Consider the following 20,197-nt stretch of genomic DNA (forward strand, 5'->3'; position numbering starts at 1 on the left):
AATCCCACTCACTCCCCGCACCCTTTAATATCCCACCCAGTTTAATCCCACTCACTCCCCATAACCTTTAATATCCCACACAGTCTAATCCCACTCTCCCCCTCACTCCCCAGACCCTTTAATATCCCACCCAGTCTAATCCCACTCACTCCCCATAATTTTTAATATCCCACCCAGTCTAATCCCACTCTCCCCCTCACTCCCCATAACCTTTAATATCCCACCCAGTCTAATCCCACTCACTCCCCCTCACTCCCCGCACCCTTTAATATCCCACCCAGTCTAATCCCACTCACTCCCCATAATTTTTAATATCCCACACAGTCTGATCCCACTCTCCCCCTCACTTCCCATAACCTTTAATATCCCACCCAGTCTAATCCCACTCTCCCCCTCACACCCTTTAATATCCCACCCAGTCTAATCCCACTCTCCCCCTCACTCTCCACACCCTTTAATATCACACCCAGTCTAATCCCACTCTCCCCCTCACTCCCCGCACCCTTTAATATCCCACCCAGTCTAATCCCACTCTCCCCCTCACTCCTCACACCTTTATAATTCCACCCAGTCTAATCCCACTCTCCCCGCACCCTTTAATATCCCACCCAGTCTAATCCCACTCTCCCCTCACTCCCCACACCCTTTAATATCCCTCCCAGTCTAATCCCACTCTCCCCCACACCCTTTAATATCCCACCCAGTCTAATCCCACTCTCCCCTCACTCCCCACACCCTTTAATATCCCACCCAGTCTAATCCCACTCTCCCCCTCACTCTCCACACCCTTTAATATCACACCCAGTCGAATCCCACTCTCCCCCTCACTCCCCATAACCTTTAATATCCCACCCAGTCTAATCCCACTCTCCCCCTCACTCCCGCACCCTTTAATATCCCACCCAGTCTAATCCCACTCTCCCCTCACTCCCCACACCCTTTAATATCCCTCCCAGTCTAATCCCACTCTCCCCTCACTCCCCACACCCTTTAATATCCCACCCAGTCTAATCCCACTCTCCCCTCACTCCCCACACCCTTTAATATCCCACCCAGTCTAATCCCACTCTCCCCCTCACTCCCCACACCCTTTAATATCCCACCCAGTCTAATCCCACTCTCCCCCTCACTCCCCATAACCTTTAATATTCCACCCAGTCTAATCCCACTCACTCCCCATAACCTTTAATATCCCACCCAGTCTAATCCCACCCTCCCCCTCACTCCCCACACCCTTTAATATCCCACCCAGTCTAATCCCACTCTCTTCCTCACTCCTTGCACCCTTTAATAGCTCACCCAGTCTAATCCCAGTCTCCCCTCACGCCCCGCATCCTTTAATATCCCACCCAGTCTAATCCCACTCTCCCCCTCACTCCCCACACCCTTTAATATCCCACCCAGTCTAATCCCACTCTCCCCCTCACTCCCCATAACCTTTAATATTCCACCCAGTCTAATCCCACTCACTCCCCACACCCTTTAATATCCCACCCAGTCTAATCCCACTCTCTTCCTCACTCCTTGCACCCTTTAATATCCCACCCAGTCTAATCCCACTCTCTTCCTCACTCCTTGCACCCTTTAATATCCCACCCAGTCTAATCCCAGTCTCCCTTCACGCCCCGCACCCTTTAATATCCCACCCAGTCTAATCCCACTCTCCCCCTCACTCGCCATAACCTTTAATATCCCACCCAGTCTAATCCCAGTCTCCCCCTCACTCCCCATAACCTTTAATATTCCAACCAGTCTAATCCCACTCACTCCCCATAACCTTTAATATCCCACACAGTCTAATCCCACTCTCCCCCTCACTCCCCACACCCTTTAATATCCCACCCAGTCTAATCTCACTCTCCCCCTCACTCTCCACACCCTTTAATATCCCACCCAGTCTAATCCCACTCTCCCCCTCACTCTCCACACCCTTTAATATCCCACCCAGTCTAATCCCACTCTCCCCCTCACTCTCCACACCCTTTAATATCCCACCCAGTCTAATCCCACTCTCCCCCTCACTCTCCACACCCTTTAATATCCCACCCAGTCTAATCCCACTCTCCCCCTCACTGTCCACCCCCTTTAATATCCCACCCAGTCTAATCCCACTCTCCCCCTCACTCCCCATAACCTTTAATATTCCACCCAGTCTAATCCCACTCACTCCCCATAACCTTTAATATCCCACACAGTCTAATCCCCCTCTCCCCCTCACTCCCCACACCCTTTAATAGCCCACCCAATCTAATCCCACTCACTCCCCATAACCTTTAATATCCCACCCACTCTAATCCCACTCTCCCCCTCACTCCCCACACCCTTTAATATCCCACCCAGTCTAATCCCACTCTCCCCCTCACTCCTCACACCCTTTAATATTCCACCCAGTCTAATCCCACTCTCCCCCTCACTCCCCATAACCTTTAATATCACACCCAGTCTAATCCCACTCTCCCCCTCACTCCCCACACCCTTTAATATCCCACCCAGTCTAATCCCACTCTCCCCCTCACTCCTCACACCCTTTAATATCCCACCCAGTCTAATCCCACTCACTCGCCATAACCTTTAATATCCCACCCAGTCTAATCCCACTCTCCCCCTCACTCCCCACACCCTTTAATATCCCACCCAGTCTAATCCCACTCTCCCCCTCACTCCTCACACCCTTTAATATTCCACCCAGTCTAATCCCACTCTCCCCCTCACTCCCCATAACCTTTAATATCACACCCAGTCTAATCCCACTCTCCCCCTCACTCCCCACACCCTTTAATATCCCACCCAGTCTAATCCCACTCTCCCCCTCACTCCTCACACCCTTTAATATCCCACCCAGTCTAATCCCACTCACTCGCCATAACCTTTAATATCCCACCCAGTCTAATCCCACTCTCCCACTCACTCCCCACACCCTTTAGTATCCCACCCAGTCGAATCCCACTCTCCCCCTCACTCCCCATAACCTTTAATATTCCAACCAGTCTAATACCACTCACTCCCCATAACCTTTAATATCCCACACAGTCTAATCCCACTCTCCCCCTCACTCCCCACACCCTTTAATATTCCACCCAGTCTAATCTCACTCTCCCCCTCACTCTCCACACCCTTTAATATCCCACCCAGTCTAATCCCACTCTCCCCCTCACTCTCCACACCCTTTAATATCCCACCCAGTCTAATCCCACTCTCCCCCTCACTCTCCACACCCTTTAATATCCCACCCAGTCTAATCCCACTCTCCCCCTCACTCCCCCTCACTCCCCATAACCTTTAATATTCCACCCAGTCTAATCCCACTCACTCCCCATAACCTTTAATATCCCACACAGTCTAATCCCACTCTCCCCCTCACTCCCCACACCCTTTAATATCCCACCCAGTCTAATCCCACTCTCCCCCTCACTCCTCACACCCTTTAATATCCCACCCAGTCTAATCCCACTCTCCCCTCACCCTTTAATATCCCACCCAGTCTAATCCCACTCACTCCCCACACCCTTTAATATCCCTCCCCGTCTAATCCCACTCTCCCCCTCGCTCCCCATAACCTTTAATATCCCACCCACTCACCCAGTCTAAATTTCTTGATCCCATTCGCACTGTTTATGTGATTGGCCTTCCTGGAAACCTCCTGACTCAGTTCCCCATTGGGTGGAAATGGGAGAACTGTTTAATTTTATGTCCCCAGGGATAGAAGGATCAGCAGCCGTTCCCTCAGATCCAGTTTGATCATTCCCTTCAGCATCTGAAAGTCTTTAGTGTGTTTGCCTCAAAGTCCCGCCTGCAAAAAACTCAATAGCTCAACACGGAAGCTGATGACCTGGTGAAATTGACAGTCACAGTCAGAACATGTGGGACAGGAACACCCTGAGATTCCTTCCTCAAATCCCAACCTGTCAGAAATACTGTCTCCTCAATCACATGGTCACACAGTCCACAGCATCACATATTTGATCATTAGTTTCTCCTTCTAATATTCAATCCCAAATATTTGTGCAGCGTTCATTTAATCGAGTTAATTCATTCACCTTTAACTAACCTTCCACAAAGTCTGTTCCACAAATCTGTTAATCTGTGGGGGAACCATTCACGATCTTGGGACTTTGTTTGAAGTTCAGTGATATAGTGCCCATGCCTGCTGATTTATGCTGTTTATATTTCGAGAAAAGGTATTGTGAGTTCTCAAAACAACAACCTGAATACTGCAGAAAGCAAATTCATCTCCGGACCCAGAGATCTAGGCAGTGATTTTAGTCTGGGACTGGATCAGCATTACTCAGAGGGGGAGATGTATAAATGTAGGTCTTTCTTTAAGTGGTGTACAGTTAAAACTTTGTCTGAAGGGTAATTTATAAAAACGCTTATTCAAATGGTCAGAATGATTCTTAACTCTGGTGGCTCCTGTGCTGCTCACTCAGTAACTGTGTTGTGGTATGTATGCCTGTAATTTTCCTGTAGTATTTGTTGGTGGGTTAGTGGAGCACCTTGTGGGGTAGCAGGAATGTGAGGTTGTTGGATACAAATCTTTCTTTCAAAAAAACCAGCTTTCAGACTAATTTTGAGGTCCAGTTCCTTGAGCTCTGAGACACGTTGGTTCTTGGTCCAAATGGTCATTCTTCATGTTTGAGCCTAGATGGTTACAATCTGTAGCGTTTGACCGAGATATTTACTATTGAACCTACTCAACGAATCATGAAATAATATGGCACCAAAGCAAGTCAGTTGGCCGACTGTGCCTGTGCAAGCTGTTTGAAAGTGCAAACCGATATTTAGCACAGCGTCACTCTTTCCCCAAAGCTCTGCACATTTTCCCACTTCTAGGTATCTGTCCAATTTCCTTGCAGATGCTTTCCAGCAGGATCAATGAATTACAGTAGGAAAACTGTCAACAGGGAGTTCTGGTTAGTACTTTCAAACTCTAACCCGGTTAGTACTTTCTAACCCTAACCCGGTTAGTACTTTCGAACCCTGACCCAACCAACATCACCAAAGAATAGCTTAACTGGTCAGGACTTCATTGCTGTTTGTGATATCTTATTATGTATTAAAATGAAAGAAGCGCCGTATTTCAGGGGTATTGTATGTGAACTTCTTTCTGTGTCACGAGTGACTCAAAGGGAGAGAAGCAGTGATAATGACTGGGTGTCTTTGTCAGATTTCAGTGTTCATTTCCATTCCACAAGGCCTGATATTTAAGCAGCAGTGCCGGCCTATAGTGGAGCTTGAATAACGTCAGTACTCGTGCTGGTAAGTGACAGACAACATACCAGGTGGCCGATGACCATTTTGAACAAGAGAAAGTTCAGCCATTTCCCCTTAACCTTGATCAATACCATCTGCCCAAGGACTACAGCAGCACATGAAGCAGGCGGACAACTATCTCCTTGGCATCCGGAATAGGCAATAAATAGAAATTTTCAGTCTCCCACATCCCAAGAACAAATTCATTAAACACAAGACTGAGTAAAATTAAGGGTTGAAATATAACTCTCAATAAGTTTAGATTGGTTGAGTGGTGGGAAACAATTTGATAATTTCACTTTTGTAAGGATTTCAAAGTGTCAGAATGGCTTTAATTTCCATCAGTTCAAAGATGGGAAACATTAACTTCATTTTCAGCAAAGGCAGAGGACACTTTAGTACTTTGTATGGTCATATGTCAGTCAGCTTTTTTTGTCGCAAGTTCTCTATTTTCTTGTTCTCAATTTGACAAAAACAAGATGGATGGAGTGAAGACACCCACTCCCCCATTCAGAAACAGCCCAGCGCCCCGCCCATCACAGTACCGACAGTTTCCCCTCCAGTATCAAAAGTACAATCTTTTCCACGTCTGTGTATGGAGTGTGCAGAGTGGAACAGAGGCTGGACCTATCACAACAGGAAGAGGAGACTCTGGGCTGTATGACTGGACACGAAACACAGAAAGACTGGCGATCTGCTACTCGTCTCTCTTCTCCTTCACGGAATGGGGTGGGCAAGGACAGTTGGGTAGGCCCAAAAACAACCGTATCAGAAGCAGTAGCGTAAATTCACTCATGGTTACTAAGGGTGACGGGATTGTGGACCATCTCTAACCCAGAACATCTAACACAAACCATCGTGTGAACCTCTAACTCAATAGAATGGCAGCTTTGTTAAAATGAGCCCAAGTATTTTCAGAAGTACCTCTGTGTGGGACTATTTAAGTTTCCCTACAGTAACCGCACCACGTCAACTAATCCACTTTCTCACACCCCTCGTGTGATTCTTTGACATTTTGCTCTCACCCCTTAAATCATGTCTCACAACTTATCCAAAAAACAACTTCCATCCGGCCTGATTCTCTCATTCTCCACCTGCCCAAAGAACAAAATGTTTCTGCCTGCATCCCAGCCTGTCAACCACCTCCACCGCCCGTCAACCACCTCCACCGCCCGTCAACCACCTCCACCGCCCGTCAACCACATCCTCCGTCTGTCAACCACATCTATCTGTCAACCATCTCCCCCGCCTGTCAACCACATCTATCTGTCAACCACCTCCCCCGCCCGTCAACCACCTCCCCCGCCCGTCAACCACCTCCCCCGCCCGTCAACCACCTCCCCCGCCCGTCAACCACCTCCCCCGCCCGTCAACCACCTCCCCCGCCCGTCAACCACCTCCCCCGCCCGTCAACCACCTCCCCCGCCCGTCAACCACCTCCCCCGCCCGTCAACCACCTCCCCCGCCCGTCAACCACCTCCCCCGCCCGTCAACCACCTCCCCCGCCCGTCAACCACCTCCCCCGCCCGTCAACCACCTCCCCCGCCCGTCAACCACCTCCCCCGCCCGTCAACCACCTCCCCCGCCCGTCAACCACCTCCCCCGCCCGTCAACCACCTCCCCCGCCCGTCAACCACCTCCCCCGCCCGTCAACCACCTCCCCCGCCCGTCAACCACCTCCCCCGCCCGTCAACCACCTCCCCCGCCCGTCAACCACCTCCCCCGCCCGTCAACCACCTCCACCGCCCGTCAACCACCTCCACCGCCCGTCAACCACCTCCACCGCCCGTCAACCATCTCCGCCACCTGTCAACCACATCCTCCGTCTGTCAACCATCTCCCCGCCTGTCAACCACCTCCACTGCCCGTCGACCATCTCCCCTGCCCGTCAACCATCTCCCCTGCCCGTCAACCATCTCCCCTGCCTGTCAACCGCCTTGTAACTAATGTCTGATACGTTAAAGGTTTGTCAGGTGATGTACACGAATGAATGATCAGAAGCAAAAACATTCCTGCAATGCAAACTGCAGCAGCAGATATTTGGAAGATTCTCCCTGGGTATGTACCATCGACAAGGTGGATTGCAGCAACTCAGCACAATCCTTTGCAGCACCCCTCAAACCCGTCTCTACCACTTTGGGCAACAGATACATGCAAACACCGCCATCTGCAAGTTCCACCCTGACTTGGAAATACATCACTGTTCCTGCATCATCTCTGGTTTAAAAGCACACTTTCTCAAGGACAGAATGTGTTGGGTAGTCAATGCTGGCCTCACCAGCAATCTCCACATCCCAAGAAAGATACATTTCAAAAATGGCTCCTTCAGTTGAGTTTCATTTGGAATCTCCAGCATCACAATCAAACTCTTGGGTTATTTCACTGCAGGCAAACTCGAGGAACAGCATCTCCTCCTTTGACCCAGCACCTTCTACTCTCCACATTATGTTTAACAACTTCAAATCATAGCCACAACTCCAGTTTTCCCAGACAGCAGATCTCGGTAATAATTCTGCTTTACAATCTACACTTCCTCTGGACACATTTCCCGTTTCTTAACTTGTTCCATTGCCATCTCCTTTTGCCTCGCTCCATCATCCCTTTGTCCTTTAATCTCTGACCGTCCACCTTCTCAGACGTTTGTTATCATCCCCACCCTCCCCCCCCCCCACCCACCCCCAGCCCTGCCTCTGAATTTGCTTCAGATATTTATTGTTTCCAGTTCTGATCAAAGATCATGGACTTGAAATGTGAAGACTTTTTTGAATTCAGCTAATTTCCTGCTTCCTGTTAATTATTATTGATATAGATTATATGCATAAATACTGATTAACTTTTAAATTTTAGTTTAGTGCAATTTATTAAGTTTAGTGGAAATTAGTTCTGAATTTGGGTAGTTTTGCATAGAGGTTGCAGTGATCATTACAGGGTGCTGAGGGATTAGAGTGGGGGTGGTGACGGGCCACAGGATTGTACCCATGGCACTGCCAGCCAACAGCAGCCAAGGCAGAGTTGACAGGGGGAGGATGGTCTATATTAACCAAGTTCAGAATGAACCCAATTCCTGTACATTTCTTCCACAGCGAGAGGACCATAGCTGGACAGGGAGCTCAGGCTGTGAGAATGGTGCCAGATTGAATCTTCACCAACATTTAAAAAAGGAATTTCCTGCAATCAGAATCCAATTCTGTGAATTTACGAACTATTATTTAGAGATTCCCTCCCCCTTATCTGTAACAGTTTTGTTTTACAATTAACTCATTTCCAGATACGTTCCCAAGACTGGATGGACCCAGAGATAAATCTGGCACCAATATGTCACATGAGAAACTGATTGGTAATGATGTTGAAATGTCTGGGCTCGATCAGGTCCACATTCAGATCTTCCTGCATCACAGACATTGAACCAACACCGACAGCGAGTGAGTGAAGTTGAGGATTTTGGATCATGGCTCACCCTGTCCTCCCTGTCGGTGTATCATGTTGTTAAAATGTTGCTTTGACAGAGTTTGTCACCAGATTCTGGTCCCAAACTGATCATCTGCAAATGAAGACCCCACCACCACCCCTTGCTGGTGATTCGATGAGCCTCTTGGAGTTAGGGACATCTCCCCACCAGCAACAGTCACTGAGAATGGCTGGACCAATGTCCTCATGGTTTGTTTTATTTCCAAACACAATCTGGCTCATTTGTTAGATCCTCTCCAATCAGCTACTCCTGGTTCAGGCTGGGATTTGTGGAACCTTCCATCACAATTGGACTAATGTCCCGGAGGAGCCTTCTTGGTGAACTCCCATTCATTCCCTCCACCTCCTGTGACAAGTCCAGATTGGTGGAACCCTTCTGTTCTCCCAATCTGAGATTGGCTGGTTCGATCGCTAGTGTTGACCTTTGATTGGTGGGGATGCTTTCCTTTGTTGAATACTGGTTGTTTTTTCCCCGGGGGCTATTTTGCCCTGCACCTGGATTGGCTGATTCTTGACGATATTCTGAATTTGGGTTGGTTGTTTCTCTCTCGGGTCCAAAATTGAAGACAAGTCCATTTTCCTGTGGCTTGGACTGAGATCCTTTGCTCTGTAAAGTCTGATTGTCCATCACCTCTTCCTGTTCCTGGAACTCGGCTAAAGCTTTAGCTAAAAGGAAAATAAAATAAGAATATCAGACATCACATTTTCTACCTTGAAAGCAAGATAAAGCAATGAAAGATAACAAGACTGCAGCATGGACTTCCACATCAACCCTCTGCCTCACGTCTAATATTCCACATGAACTGACAGAGCTGCCAACCGTTTCAGAGAACAATAGTGTCAGACTGGCATCACGTGGAGGGATGGTGGGGCATGGGGAACACTTCCCGCATTCGAAAGGACATTGAGGATTTAACTTGAAAGTTTTCATGTTTATTGCTCAGGGTTGATGGAAAAGGCGAGTGAGGCATTTTGCGAGTTGCAGAGAATCCATGGACAGGAGGGGCTGAATGGCCTCCATCTTTGTGGTGATCGTTGTATAATATTGTCCTTTACTGGTGCCGGTCACAGTGACTGAATATAATGCCCAGTAAGTACCATAGTCCCTCGGTATCTTACCCATGCTTTGTCTGTACAGTAAAGGAGGAAGCTATACTCTGTATCTAACCCAGTGTTGTACCTGTCCTGGGAGTGTTTGATGGGGACAGTGTAGAGGGAGCTTTACTCTGTATCTAACCCCGTGCTGTACCTGTCCTGGGAGTGTTTGATGGGGACAGTGTCGAGGGAGCTTTACTCTGTATCTAACGCCGTGCTGTACCTGTCCTGGGAGTGTTTGATGGGCACAGTGTAGAGGGAGCTTTACTCTGTATCTAACCCCGTGCTGTACCTGTCCTGGGAGTGTTTGATGGGGACAGTGTCGAGGGAGCTTTACTCTGTATCTAACCCCGTGCTGTACCTGCCCTGGGAGTGTTTGATGGGGACAGTGTAGAGGGAGCTTTACCCTGTATCTAACCCCGTGCTGTACCTGACCTGGGAGTGTTTGATGGGGACAGTGTCGAGGGAGCTTTACTCTGTATCTAACCCCGTGCTGTACCTGCCCTGGGAATGTTTGATGGGGACAGTGTAGAGGGAGCTTAACTCTGTATCTAACCCCGTGCTGTACCTGTCCTGGGAGTGTTTGATGGGGACAGTGTAGAGGGAGGTTTACTCGGTACCTAACCCCGTGCTGTACCTGTCCTGGGAGTGTTTGATGGAGACAGTGCAGAGGGAGCTTTACTCTGTATCTAACCCCGTGCTGTACCTGTCCTGGGAGTGTTTGATGGGAACAGTGTAGAGGGAGCTTTACTCTGTATCTAACCCCGTGCTGTACCTGTCCTGGGAGTGTTTGATGGGGATTGTTCAAACTGAACTGTATAGCTGAGTGTTGGGAAGCTTGTTTCATGGGGGGCGGGGGGGGGGGGGGGGGGGGGGGGTTTATGTGCTGTAATTTTTTTGAAAAAAATTTGCCATAACATACATTTAAAAAAATGATAATCAGAGCAGCTTGTGTTTTGTTTCAGTACAGGGCAGGTACAGCACAGATTGGCTGTCTGTAAATATACAAAACAAATCCCGTTACCAGGCTTTCCCCTCAATCTCGTTTCCATGTTTGGAGTTCACAATTCCAATCACTTTTTTGCCAACTACAGAGAACGTCAAAGATTTCAAGTGAACTTTATTTTCCAATTAAGGGGCAATTTAGCGTGGCCAATCCACCCACATCTTTGGGTTGTGGGGGCGAGTGTTCCCATCAGAATGGGCTTGGACACCGGTTACAGAAAGCAGTGGATTTGGCCCTGTGTGTATTACCTGTCAGGACTCTCCTGCGCTGCGCTGCTTCTGTTGCAAGAGTGTATGAGAGATGAAGAATCCGCTCCCTCTCTCTTTCTCCCGGGTGCAGGGATCGGCATGCGGGGGACCAGCTCTCAGCTACACCGGGACTAAAATTGCAAAGAAATGCAATGTGAACTCATCTCCAGAAAGGGCAGATTCGGATTTGGTTGTGTAGAGAAATCCACCCCGAACCCCAACAAATAACACGTACAGGAACCCTCTCCGAACCCCAATAATAACAGGTACAGCCACCCCCCGAACCCCAATAATAACAGGAGTCCACCCCGAACCCCAATAATCGCAGAAACCCACCCCGAACACCAACAAATAACAGGTACAGGAACCCTCTCCGAACCCCAATAATAACAGGTACAGCCACCCCCCGAACCCCAATAATAACAGGAGTCCACCCCGAACCCCAATAATCGCAGAAACCCACCCCGAACACCAACAAATAACAGGTACAGGAACCCCCCCCGAACCCCAATAATAACAGGAGTCCACCCCGAACCCCAATAATAACAGGTACAGGAACCCACCCCGAACCCCAATAATAACAGGAGTGCACCCCAAACCCCAATAATCACAGGAACCCATCCTGAACCCCAATAATAACAGGAGTCCACCCCGAACCCCAACAAACAGGTACAGGAGTCCACCCCGAACCCCAACAAATAACAGGTACAGGAACCCCCTCCGAACCCCCAAAATAACAAGTACAGGAACCCCCTCCGAACCCCAATAATAACAGGAACCCTCCCCGAACCCCAATAATAACAGGAACACTACCCGAACCCCAATAATAACAGGAACCCCCTCCGAACCCCAATAAAAACAGGAACCCCCTCCGAACCCCAATAATAACAGGTACCCTCCCCGAACCCCAATAATAACAGGAGTCCACCCCGAACCCCAATAATAACAGGAGTCCTCCCCGAACCCCAATAATAACAGGAACCCTTCCCGAACCCCAATAATAACAGGAACCCTTCCCGAACCCCAATAATAACAGGAACCCACCCAGAACCACAATAATAACAGGAACCCACTGCGAACACCAATAATAACAACAGGAACCCACACTGAACCCCAATAATAACAGGCAGAGGAATCCACCTCGAACCTCAATAATAACGGGAACCCTCCCCGAACCGCAATAATAACAGGAACCCTCCCCAAACCCCAATAATAGCAGGTGCAGGAACCCTCCCCGAACCCCAATAATAACAGGAACCCATCGTGATCCCCAATAATAACGGGAACCCTCCCCGAACCCCAATAATAACAGGAACCCTCCCCGAACACCAATAATAACAGGAACCCATCCTGATCCCCAATAATAGCAGGAACCCTCCCCGAACCCCAATAATAGCAGGTGCAGGAACCCTCCCCGAACACCAATAATAACAGGAACCCATCCTGATCCCCAATAATAACGGGAACCCTCCCCGAACCCCAATAATAACAGGAACCCTCCCCGAACACCAATAATAACAGGAACCCATCCTGATCCCCAATAATAACGGGAACCCTCCCCGAACCCCAATAATAACTGGAACCCACCCCGAACCCCAATAATAACAGGAACCCACCCCGAACCCCAATAATAACAGGAGTCCACCCCGAACCACAATAATAACAGGAGTCCACCCCGAACCCCAATAATAACAGGAGTCCACCCAGAACCACAATAATAACAGGAACCCACTTCGAACACCAATAATAACAGGAACCCACACTGAACCCCAATAATAACAGGCAGAGGAATCCACCTCGTACCTCAATAATAACGGGAACCCTCCCCGAACCGCAATAATAACAGGAACCCTCCCCAAACCCCAATAATAACAGGAACCCATCCTGATCCCCAATAATAACGGGAACCCTCCCCGAACCCCAATAATAACAGGAACCCACCCCGAACCCCAATAATAACAGGAACCCTCCCCAATAATAGCAGGTGCAGGAACCCTCCCCGAACCCCAATAATAACAGGAACCCATCGTGATCCCCAATAATAACGGGAACCCTCCCCGAACCCCAATAATAACAGGAACCCTCCCCGAACACCAATAATAACAGGAACCCATCCTGATCCCCAATAATAACAGGAACCCTCCCCGAACCCCAATAATAGCAGGTGCAGGAACCCTCCCCGAACACCAATAATAACAGGAACCCATCCTGATCCCCAATAATAACGGGAACCCTCCCCAAACCCCAATAATAACAGGAACCCACCCCAAACCCCAACAATAACAGGAACCCTCCCCGAACCCCAATAATAACGGGAACCCTCCCCAAACCCCAATAATAACAGGAACCCACCCCGAACCCCAATAATAACAGGAACCCACCCCAAACCCCAATAATAACAGAAACCCACCCCGAACCCCAATAATAACAGGAACCCATCCTGAACCCCAATAATAACAGGAACCCTCCCCAAACCCCAATAATAACAGGAACCCACCCCAAACCCCAATAATAACAGGAACCCACCCCAAACCCCAATAATAACAGGAACCCATCCTGATCCCCAATAATAACGGGAACCCTCCCCGAACCCCAATAATAACAGGAACCCACCCCGAACCCCAATAATAACAGGAACCATCCCCAATAATAGCAGGTGCAGGAACCCTCCCCGAACCCCAATAATAACAGGAACCCATCGTGATCCCCAATAATAACAGGAACCCTCCCCGAACCCCAATAATAACAGGAACCCTCCCCGAACACCAATAATAACAGGAACCCTCCCCGAACACCAATAATAACAGGAACCCATCCTGATCCCCAATAATAACAGGAACCCTCCCCGAACCCCAATAATAGCAGGTGCAGGAACCCTCCCCGAACACCAATAATAACAGGAACCCATCCTGATCCCCAATAATAACGGGAACCCTCCCCGAACCCCAATAATAACAGGAACCCTCCCCGAACCCCAATAATAACAGGAACCCTCCCCAAACCCCAATAATAACAGGAACCCACCCCAAACCCCAATAATAACAGGAACCCTCCCCAAACCCCAACAATAACAGGAACCCTCCCCGAACCCCAATAATAACGGGAACCCTCCCCAAACCCCAATAATAACAGGAACCCACCCCGAACCCCAATAATAACAGAAACCCACCCCGAACCCCAATAATAACAGGAACCCATCCTGAACCCCAATAATAACAGGAACCCTCCCCAAACCCCAATAATAACAGGAACCCACCCCGAACCCCAATAATAACAGGAACCCACCCCAAACCCCAATAATAACAGGAACCCACCCCAAACCCCAATAGTAACAGAGACCCACCCCGAACCCCAATAATAAGAGAAACCCACCCGAACCCCAATAATAACAGGAACCCTCCCCAAACCCCAATAATAGCAGGTGCAGGAACCCTCCCCGAACCCCAATAATAACAGGAACCCATTGTGATCCCCAATAATAACGGGAACCCTCCCCGAACCCCAATAATAACAGGAACCCTCCCTGAACCCCAATAATAACAGAAACCCACCCCGATCCCCAATAATAACAGGAACCCACCTCAAACCCCAATAATAACAGAAACCCACCCGGACCCCAATAATAACAGAAACCCACCCGAACCCCAATAATAACAGGAACGCACCCCAAACCCCAATAATAACAGGAACCCACCCCAAACCCCAATAATAACAGAAACCCACCCGAACCCCAATAATAACAGGAACGCACCCCAAACCCCAATAATAACAGGAACCCACCTCAAACCCCAATAATAACAGAAACCCACCCCGAACCCCAATAATAACAGAAACCCACCCCGAACCCCAATAATAACAGAAACCCACCCGCACCCCAATAATAACAAGGAACCCTCCCCGAACCCCAATAATAACAGGAACCCTCCCCGAACCCCAATAATAACAGGAACCCACCCCAAACCCCAATAATTACAGGAACCCACCCCGAACCCCAATAATAACAGGAACCCACCCCAAACCCCAATAATTACAGGAACCCACCCCAAAAATAACAGGAACCCACCCCGAACCCCAATAATAACAGGAACCCACCCCAAAAATAACAGGAACCCTCCCCGACTTAAGGGCAGCACGGTAGCCTTGTGGATAGCACAATTGCTTCACAGCTCCAGGGTCCCTGGTTCGATTCTGGCTTGGGTCACTGTCTGTGCGGAGTCTGCACATCCTCCCCGTGTGTGCGTGGGTTTCCTCCGGGTGCTCCGGTTTCCTCCCACAGTCCAAAGATGTGCGGGTTAGGTGGATTGGCCATGATAAATTGCCCTTAGTGTCCAAAATTGCCCTTAGTGTTGGGTGGGGTTACTGGGTTATGGGGATAGGGTGGCGGTGTAGACCTTGGGTAGGGTGCTCTTTCCAAGAGCCTGTGCAGACTCGATGGGCCGAATGGCCTCCTTCTGCACTGTAAATTCTATGATAAAACCCCAATAATAACAGGAACAAGAACCCACCCTGAACCCTGGTAACATGAACCGGTTTGGGAGAATGTTAGTTCTGTAGTCTGGGAGGGGGGGGGGGGCTGTGTTTGTCCAGTCATTCATGGAGTGATTTTGATAGTGAGGCGTTTATGGTGTGTGTGCAACCTGGTGGCCAGGTTAGGGGATTGAATTTACCTTCAGATTAAGAAAGAAAATTGGTGTTGTTACAACAGGGATCAGACTACAATTAAACCCAGAAACTAGAACAAAAGAGAGTCAGTCTGAAGCATCAGTGACAAAGAAACCTTCCCGAGAGTGCGTTTGGGGAGGCTAGATATTAGAAAGTATCAAGAGCTCCTGGTTGTCCCTCTCACTATGCATAGTCATACAAACATACATACAAACATATGAACATGGGTACTAGGAGCAGGAGGAGGTTTGACTTTGGGGCCCTCGCATTACCAAACAACTACTTAATATTTCAACACAGTCGGTGAAGTGGTTGCTGCAGACATGACTGTCCCTGGATTGTCCCCCTCCCAGTTGAGAGGGCTAAGATTCAATAATAACTTTCAAAAGGAAATTGGATCAATCCTTGAAAAGGAGAAATCCGTAGGGCAATGCGAGGACAGCAGGGAATGGAATTCATTGGATAGCCCGATAAAAGAGGCAGCACCAGGATAATGGGCCCAATGGCCTCCACCTTGTCTGATTGTGATTCCTCACCTGGTCTTTGCAATCATGGTCTTGATTTTCTCCACTGTTCTTTGCTTCTCCTGCAGTTGCTCTGAGCTGAGAGCCGTCTCCGGATCCACATCGATATATCGGGTTGTTATGACAACTTTACTGGGTTCATACTGTAAGTGAAGTAACTTGTTACATTTTTTGGGCAGCTCCTAAATCAACCAGTCCAAACCATAGAATTTACAGTGCAGAAGGAGGCCATTCAGCCCATCAATTCTGCACTGGCCCAGGGAACGAGCACCCCACTTAAGCCCTCACCTCCACCCTATCTCCGCAGTGCACCAGTTTGTTTCTTCACAGGTCTCACTCACACCCACACCTTTTCCTATTCCCACTCACTCTCTACCTCTCTTATCACTCACTCTATGAGCCTTAACTCACTCTCGCCACTCCCAACTCACTTTAACTCTCTCCCATTCCCAGTCCACTTGTGGCTAGGAGCCTAATTGTATGAACTGGTCCTTCAGTCATTGTTGACCGTGTTCTGTGGCAGTGCCTAATAAATAATGGCATCCGCTGGTCTGTTACTGTGCACACAAATCCCAAGGCCCCAGTGTCAATCTCGTTGCACGAGACCCACCTTAGCTGGGTTCACACCACTAAATGTAGCCCATTGCCTCCTGCTGGTGGGCGTATGTTTCACATGCAGCCAGAACATGGGCCTATCATCAACAAATTCTCACCTCTTTTCTGACAATGCGACTATGTTCATGGGTCTGGCTTTCCGCTCTCACTGGTGGTGCTGGGAGCTTTGCCACCAATTTACTTGATGCAGTTATATTCCGAGTATACGGTGGCTCAGGTGCAGGCGCTGGTTTTGTGGGAGCAGTTGGGGTAATTCCTGGTCTGGACCGAGAGGGTATCACACTGGCAGTGAGGTGGGCACCCGTTGGATGGCAGGTCACTGGTCTGTTGGTCACGAGGGTTGTGGAGTTGAGTTTTGATGCCCCTGTCAATGCTCCTCTCTGACAAGTCAACAAATATGGTTTTAATAAGGACACTGGGAGCGCACGCAGAGTAAAATAAAGAAACAGTTTCATTTACAACACGAGATGTACACGACCTGATAGATTCCAACCGGGTTCTGTTCTGATTGGCAACCTTTCATACAGAGGTTAGTACGGGTCCCCTCCCCTAGCTGGGCAACTCGAATTCCACAAGGATCACGGGAAGATCATCGTTCCCACCCCGTAGACCCCGTGAGGGATATTACAACAGGTCTTAATGTGAAGCCAATTTACTCACTCCCTATCAATTCAAACTTCCTCAATGATCTTGCTTTGGATTAAGAAAATCCAAACCGGGGCAGCACGGTGGCGCAGTGGTTAGCACTGCTGCCTCACGGCGCCGAGGTCCCAGGTTCGAATCCCGGCCCCGGGTCACTGTCCGTGTGGAGTTTGCACATTCTCCCCGTGTTTGCGTGGGTCTCGCCCCCACAACCCAAAGATGTGCAGGGTAGGTGGATTGGCCACGCTAAATTGCCGCTTAATTAGAAAAAATGAATTGGGTACTCTAAATTTATATTTAAAAAAAAAAGAAAACCCAAACCAAGTTGTAAAACATACCCTCTGGTCGCTTCTGTTAACAGGTTTGTGTTGATCCAGTTCAACACTCGACCATTGAAATAACTCGCAGGATTGTGCAAACATTTGGAGAGAATATTGACTGATCTGCAGTCTCTGGTTAGTGGAAGTTATGGTAGTTATAGGAAGTCTCTGTGGTTATCAGAAGTTATGGTAGTTATAGGAAGTCTCTGTGGTTATCGGAAGTTATGGTAGTTATAGGAAGTCTCTGTGGTTATCAAACGTTATGGTAGTTATAGGAAGTCTCTGTGGTTATCGGAAGTTATGGTAGTTATAGGAAGTCTCTGTGGTTATCGGAAGTTATGGTAGTTATAGGAAGTCTCTGTGGTTATCGGAAGTTATGGTAGTTATAGGAAGTCTCTGTGGTTATCAAACGTTATGGTAGTTATAGGAAGTCTCTGTGGTTATCGGAAGTTATGGTAGTTATAGGAAGTCTCTGTGGTTATCGGAAGTTATGGTAGTTATAGGAAGTCTCTGTGGTTATCGGAAGTTATGGTAGTTATAGGAAGTCTCTGTGGTTATCGGAAGTTATGGTAGTTATAGGAAGTCTGTGGTTATCAGAAGTTATGGTAGTTATAGGAAGTTTCTTTGGTTATCGAACGTTATGGTAGTTATAGGAAGTCTCTGTGGTTATCGGAAGTTATGGTAGTTATAGGAAGTCTCTGTGGTTATCGGAAGTTATGGTAGTTATAGGAAGTTTCTGTGGTTATTGGAAGTTATGGTAGTTATAGGAAGTCTGCGGTTATCGGAAGTTATGGTATTTATAGGAAGTCTCTGTGGTTATCGGAAGGTACATTAACCTGCTGCTTCGACATGATCTCAAAGCTTGAACAATATAATTGTGTAGAAACCTCAGCCACTGGGAACAGGAGGAACCCGAGAGTTCCAGCTGCTCACTAAGTATTCCCGATGGAATAGTGTCAGCACAGAATGGAGAGACACTGCAATCATCCTGTTAGCGAATGTTAACCAAGGTCATACTCACTGGTGACACAGTCACACCTCTTTGGGGCGGGATACTTGTCTTGGGCCGGTCCTGACGATGAGCTTCCCGGTGTCGCTTCATTCGTTCCAGCTGTTCTTCTGCACTCATCTTTCCTTTTCTGCGAATACCTTCAGCTGTCAGCGGCCGTTGGCTCTGGCATCACAGAGGCAGAAGAAGTGTCACACCCCAGACTTTACTCTTTGCTTTCAATGACTCTCAGACCTTTCACTTTCTTATTGTGGAGTCTGTGACAAGAACTGTTTCATCAGCTCCCCACAAGATGAGGGCAGGAGAGTAACATCAGGGAGGATTCTGGTGGAGTTGATTATTGGGTAATCACAGATTGAAGATAAATGGGGGAGATGAAGAGATTTTTTAAAAAACGTTTTTTTAAATGAGTTGTTGTGATTTGGAAGGTGCTCCTCTGGAAGCAGATTCATCAGGAACGTTCAGAAGAGGGATTTAGGCAGAAGAGGTTGAGATAAGGGGAGGCAGTGGCTCAGTGGTATTGTCACTGGACTGTTAATCCAGAGACCCAGAGTCCTGCTCTGCGGTCCTGGGTTCGAATCCCACCAGGGCAGATGGTGAAATTTGAATTCAATAAAAATCTGGAATTAAAGGTCTAATGATGGCCATGAAACCATTGCCGATTGTCATAGAAACCCATCTGGTTCACTAGTGTCCTTTAGGGGAGGAAATCTGCCGTCCTTACCCGGTCTGGCCTACATGTGACTCCGGACCCACAGCTTTGTGTTTCACTCTTAAATACCCTCGGGGATGGGCAATAAATGCCGGCCCAGCCCAGCGACGACGCAAGAACGAATAAAGGAAAAACAAAATACCTTATAGTTTGAACTTGTCTGTGGACTGCCCTGGACGTCAGCGTTCCTCTCCCCCTGGACGTCAGCGTTCCTCTCCCCCTGGACGTCAGCGTTCCTCTCCCCCTGGACGTCAGCGTTCCTCTCCCCCTGGACGTCAGCGTTCCTCTCCCCCTGGACGTCAGCGTTCCTCTCCCCCTGGACGTCAGCGTTCCTCTCCCCCTGTGGGTGCTTCTGTTCGGATTGGTTTGGTGGAGAAACTGTTTCAGAATGATTGCAATGTAACACTTGAGGGAGTGGTGGTCTGCACGGGACATCATCCAGAACCTTCACGACACAGCACAAAAATAACAAAGAATAGAATTAAACAGAACAACCCCAGCGATTTAGCCCTGTGCTAAACAGCCCCGAACAACCCCACCTTCGCCAAATATCCTCAGCCTCACCTATCCCTAAACCCTCAAATCCATCTACCCACCTTGCCTCCATTGCGCTCAACCCCAGCGACCTATCCTTTGCCTAAGTCCG

General features: G+C 48.6%; 1 protein-coding gene across 5 annotated transcripts in view; it reads right to left on the bottom strand.

Moving 5' to 3' along the window:
- Positions 1-7,938: 7,938 nt before the first annotated feature.
- Positions 7,939-20,197, bottom strand: part of LOC140404096 (pleckstrin homology domain-containing family A member 7-like) — a 68,161-nt gene continuing 55,902 nt past the window's right edge. For 4 of the 5 annotated variants that reach the window (XM_072492497.1, XM_072492496.1, XM_072492495.1 and 1 more), the window contains 6 exons: positions 19,694-19,996; positions 18,852-19,004; positions 16,967-17,248; positions 16,266-16,396; positions 11,068-11,198; positions 7,939-9,384 (listed from right to left, as the gene is read on the bottom strand). In XM_072492497.1, coding sequence (XP_072348598.1) covers positions 8,963-9,384; positions 11,068-11,198; positions 16,266-16,396; positions 16,967-17,248; positions 18,852-19,004; positions 19,694-19,996 — 1,422 coding nt within the window. In that variant the 3' untranslated portion in view covers positions 7,939-8,962. The remainder of the gene's footprint in view (positions 9,385-11,067; positions 11,199-16,265; positions 16,397-16,966; positions 17,249-18,851; positions 19,005-19,693; positions 19,997-20,197) is intronic. The other variant, XM_072492498.1, reaches the window with a different exon arrangement.

Source organism: Scyliorhinus torazame, chromosome 29 (assembly GCF_047496885.1).
Source record: "Scyliorhinus torazame isolate Kashiwa2021f chromosome 29, sScyTor2.1, whole genome shotgun sequence".
NCBI lineage: Eukaryota > Metazoa > Chordata > Chondrichthyes > Carcharhiniformes > Scyliorhinidae > Scyliorhinus > Scyliorhinus torazame.